This window comes from Notothenia coriiceps, unplaced genomic scaffold (genome assembly GCF_000735185.1).
Source record: "Notothenia coriiceps isolate Sejong01 unplaced genomic scaffold, NC01 NC01_scaffold00024108, whole genome shotgun sequence".
Lineage (NCBI taxonomy): Eukaryota > Metazoa > Chordata > Actinopteri > Perciformes > Nototheniidae > Notothenia > Notothenia coriiceps.
In genome coordinates this window covers 1-5364 of record NW_011356809.1, presented here as the reverse complement: position 1 = coordinate 5364, position 5364 = coordinate 1, and the positions used below count along the sequence as shown (strand labels likewise).

The window sequence follows — 5364 nt, the reverse complement described above, 5'->3', positions numbered from 1 at the left end:
CAATAACCCAGAGAGAGAGTAGATTCAATAACCCAGAGAGAGTAGATTCAATAACCCAGAGAGAGTAGATTCAATAACCCAGAGAGAGAAGATTCAATAACCCAGAGAGAGTAGATTCAATAACCCAGAGAGAGAAGATTCAATAACCCAGAGAGAGAAGATTCAATAACCCAGAGAGAATGCAAAACGACTCTCAGAGTATACAGTAATATACAGTCGTAGTTTAATGCCTCCATGAAACTCCTTTGTTTACATCAAGAACATAGTGGCATCACACTTGCGCTCCTATTGGCTAGCGCTCCAACACATTGTACGTGATAGGTTAAGGGGCTAATGCCTTCCAGAAACTTTACACGTCCTTCTGGTTCCTGAGACTCTGAGGCTCAGAGTTGATTCTGTAAAACAAACAGCACGAGGAGACCAAACTGCAGCAGCTGCTCAGGTGATACACACCTCTCTGCCAACGAGTGCAGACTATACGGACAGTTCCTCTGGGTCCAAATACCTGCAGCCGGTCAGGTGATACACACCTCTCTGCCAACGAGTGCAGACCATACGGACAGTTCCTCTGGGTCCAAATACCTGCAGCCGGTCACGTGATACACATTCCTCTCCTAAGCCTGCTGCAGTGCACTTCCTGTCTGTAGGCTGTAATAAGGCCTGACTCCTCCTCAGAGCAAAGTCCTCCTGCTGAACACGAGGAGAAGGAGAGGAAGGAGAGGAGAGGGAGAGGAGAAGGAGAGGAAGAGGAGGAAGATGAAGATGGGAGCTCGGGATCAGGAGGAAGAAGCTGCTGCTCCGACAGAAACCAAGAAGAAGAAGCAGACGTCTAAAGAAGTTTGTTTCTCCGTCCTGCCCGACAGATACGAGCCTCTGATCGAGGAGGAAGAGGAGGAAACACAGGAGGAGAGGAGGAAGAGGAAGGAGGAGAAGAAGAGGAGGAAGACCAAGAGGTACAAGAAGATCAGGAAGGTAGGAAACAACCATGACCTTTGACCTCATTCAATCATCCATGACCTTTGACCTGATTCAATCATAATGTGGTGGTCAATAACAACATCAAGGAAAATAGTTTAAAATGTTTTACGGCTGTTTTTGTGGAAATACAAATAAATAAACAATCATTTTAAAAATAAAGGTAATTTAGAATTGAATTCAAAACAGAAAACCATTCAAACATTTCAGCTTCTGTTAAAGGAACATTTATTAAAAATATCATAAGTAAAGCAGATATTTAATTATAGATTCAATATAAATAAACATATATAATTATTAAAATATAAAAATGAACTAAACTTTACAAAAAACTATAGAAATATCAGTACAGTAAATACATACAAAATATAAGCTGAGCCCTGACAGGAACACAATTAGTATAAATCATTAAACCCTTCATTTAAAAAAAATATATATATATCATGTACATATTTAATATAATAAAAAATGCTAAAAAATAATAACTGTTTAAATCTGATAAAAGAACATTAAATAAAAACACCAAAAGTAAAGTTCTGCATTTGTTTACATAATTTAAAATAGGTGATTAACGTCCTGGTTGATTTTAACTCCAGCTGGTAAACAGGGGGTGTTCCTCAATGTCGAGGACGCTTCCTTGGTAGGACATGTCTTCTGAGTCAGGTCCTTCAGAAATGAGGCAAGAATCCTTCCTAGCCTCGGAAAACGAAGAATGGGACAGGCTAACAGGCTAACAGGTGTGAGTCAGATGAGAGGCCCCGCCTTAAATGGAGCGCGATTTCCGCCAAAGATTTGTGAATCGGTCCGTGCGCAAAGCAGGGTACACATGTGCAGCCTCGAAATTTCTCGCAACGAAGGACTCAGTCCTCGGTAGAATGGGTAGAATTCCAAGTATGCTGGACATTGGAACAGTCCTTCAGCGGGACTCGATGACGTAGCATGCTTGAAATAGTGGCTCTGGAGGATCCTTCCTCGACATTGAGAAACACCCAGTAACTCAGAACTTTTGTTGGACCTTCGACCCTCAGGACGACGCGTCAGTCTGACAGATAACACCAGACCTCTGACATACCACTGTGTACAAATACTCTGTCACAAGTAAAAGTACACTAAGTTCGAAAATATTTGATAAAACACAAATAAATAAAAATACATAAAAAGATTCTTTAGGATTCATCCTCTGGGGAACATGAATTTAAACAAAAATAAATCCAGCTGAAAAATGTATTTAAATATACATATATAGCGGAAGTCATTATGAATTAAATTATAAATCAAATATAGAATAAAATAAAGTTATATCCCAGTGTGTAAAAAATTATATCTAATGATATTAATAAAACAACAAATAAATACATAATAGTTTGTATAAAATATTATTAAAGTATATATCTGTATTAAAATATATATATAACACATCTTATAAATAAATAAAATAACTATACAATAAAATAAATACATATCACATTGTGTAAACATTTAAATAAATCATATATTAAAATAAATAAATAAATAAATTGATGTATAAAATAATAGTAAATGATTATTATTTAAATTAAATATGTCTGATTTCTGTCTGAATATATATTATCGTTATTGAATAGTGCTGAATCTTGATTATTTTAAAGTAATCTTAATCTTCCCATCAGAACGTGGGGAAGGCGCTGCGTCTGAGCTGGCGCTGTTTGATGCTCGGTCTGCAGAACATGGCGGCCGTTTACTCCACTCCGTCCTCCGCTCTGTCCACTATGGTGAGCGAGGTCCAGAGGAGCAAAGCATGATGGGACATGGAGTCCCCTGAGCACGGACCTGTAGGTCCTTCTGTGGCCTGTGTGTGGAGATTCTTCCTAATGTGGACGACCTGGACGTCTTTGATACACTGAGCCTGGCACATGTTAGCATATGTTAGCATACAGCGGTACTGTATTTGTATGTACATGTTCTCGAGGAAAACATATTTTATGACTTGTCACAAACAGGGGCGCCGCCAGGTATTTTGGACCCCATGAAAAGATATCACATTGGGCCCCACCAGCAGGCCCAGGCCATGCCAACCAAGCACAATGCTGTAACCACACCTCCAGAACCCAACCCATCCATTTATGCTTTAAATAACTCTACCTGTACAGGCTTGCCTCTATCTTGTAGTCCAATAACTGCACAATATTTACTGACACTGAGCGGTGAACATATAACACTGTGCAGACGTGCAACATTCTGCTGCAGTGGAATTCACTATTTGATATAACACTAACACTCCTGACAATAGATCTCAATAGTGATCTTTTATGGTGTAAACGCCTTTTTAATAATAACGTTTTTGAATGGAACATTCTCAACATGAATGCATAAATCCAAATAAATATAACTTAAATATGTGGGAAAATACTGTGTTTGAAATGTGTAATTGAAATTAGATGTTAGCTTTTTGTTTTGATATATATATATATATATATATTTTGTATTCCAGTCTCCCTTCAGATATGTAGGGTCGCATGGCATTCAACACAATGCTGCTCACCTCCTTCAGTTGGGAGAAAAGCTGGTTCAGGTTCAGCCTTATAGGGGGACAGGGCTGCTGAGCCTGAAGATGGATCTGTTGGTCCTGGCACCAGGGGGAGGGACAACTGATTTAGTAAGAATAGCTGCTAAAAATGTGCCTGCATTTAATGTCAGCTAAAAGAGCAGTGAAATGAAAAACCTCTGAATTTGCTGTGAAGATATTAACAGTAGGCTACGTACTTAATGTCAGCTTAGCCAATTATTATTTACAATGGACTACGCTTAGCTAACAGACCAGGGTCGGCTCTAGAACAAATCGAATCGGGGAAATCATTTACCAAGGGGGGGCACACACTGCCTTCAACAACCAACACACAAACACCAACGCAACTTCAAAACACATGCTGTAAAGCCTGTTGTCTTCCACACACACTGCAGGGGTGTAGTGCTTTTTTATGGCGCACCTATGACTTGTGCATGCACGGTCGTGGCACGACCCCCAAAACAGAAACATATGGACATAGGCCACCATACAAAAAGTGTGCAAATGTATTTAGTATCTTATCCATGTGAACATGTTTTAGTGGGGTGGACCTAACCTCCTCTTGGAGGGTCCGGGGGGATGCTCCCCCGGGAAGATTATTTTTTAAATATTTAAGTTAAAAGCATCAATCTGGTGCACTTTGAGAGCAACATGAAGAGATCTATGGATAGCCTACATCTCTCAGCATCCATATGAAACAGAACTGTAAACAGATTTACTTTTTCTTTATGGATATTTTACAAATCACTCCCCTTTCAAACTGTATTCTTGTGTTATTGTCCTATAGTATTTCATAACCGTTTTTCATTTATTCTCTTATTCTTTAATAACTATATTGATCATATAAAGGTATTCCTCTGTAGTATAAGTACTTGTTTACATAAATGGTGACCAAACCGTTTGAGACCCACTGAGATAACTTAGACTAAAGTGAACTATCTAAACACTGAGAGAGTCCTTACCTCACTGAGCTGAGGTTATAAGAGCCTCTCAGTCTGACAGGAGAGGACTCTCCTCCACCTTGGTGTAGAAACAGCTCTTTATTCCGTTCGCACAGCTAGCTAACCAGATGCTAACAACAACATTCCACGTTACCGCTCGCGCACTCACAAAATGCGCTCGTGCCACACACACACAGAGCCGAGCTTGAATGAAACACAGAGACCCAGAAGTAGGCTACTTGTACTGTATATCATATTATTTTCGATGGCTTTACTGTATGATCAGTGTAACAGATGAACAGCCACTGGGCTTTCATCTAAACACACAGGCTCAGCCACGTAATGATAACAAAACAAAGGTCGGGGGTCATTGGTCAAGCAACACACCAATCAGAGAGCATCAGTGAGCACACCTCAGGCTGTGTTTCATATTAGTATTCTTTATTTCTGATGTATTTCACACCAAAAACTTTTAGTGGAAACGTTTTAACTTATATGATTTAAAAAAAAAAAAACGGCAAAGTGGCAAGGCTTGCCCACCCTGCGTTGGGGGGGCACAGTGACTGATTTGGGGGGGCATGGCCCGCGAATGACCCCCCCATGACGCCGACCCTGGGCCTATACATGAAACACACACAAAGAAATCTACAGACTTACTCCAAACTGCCAAATATATTAATTAACACACTCTCACTCTCATATACTGTTTGACTCTATTTGGCAAAGTAGAACAATAAGCAGCAGACTTTGACTTTTTTATAATTTCTACTGGATCTTAGATCTGCGCATGCGCAATACGGGTCGGCAGTGGCGGCTCCGGAGTATTTTTTTTGGGTAATCTGTGGTAGTGCTAACCCATACAGTGGTGGGGCTCAAGTCTGTATTTGCAATGTAATTACATAC

General features: G+C 39.9%; 1 protein-coding gene across 1 annotated transcript; it reads left to right on the top strand.

The window, feature by feature from the left end:
- Positions 1-302: 302 nt before the first annotated feature.
- Positions 303-2999, top strand: LOC104954873 (uncharacterized protein C1orf115). Its single transcript, XM_010782072.1, has 2 exons — positions 303-972; positions 2625-2999. Exons 1-2 carry the CDS (start codon positions 757-759, stop codon positions 2754-2756), a joined length of 348 nt encoding a protein of 115 aa, XP_010780374.1. The 5' UTR covers positions 303-756; the 3' UTR covers positions 2757-2999.
- The last annotated feature ends 2365 nt before the right edge of the window (positions 3000-5364 follow it).

What these genes read in the sequence shown, in the direction of transcription:
- LOC104954873 (XM_010782072.1), top strand. Translation starts at nt 757, where the DNA reads ATGAAGATGGGAGCTCGGGATCAGGAGGAAGAAGCTGCTGCTCCGACA. An exon ending in GGTACAAGAAGATCAGGAAG is followed by an intron (nt 973 to 2,624) that starts GTAGGAAACAAC and finishes TCTTCCCATCAG; the next exon opens with AACGTGGGGAAGGCGCTGCG.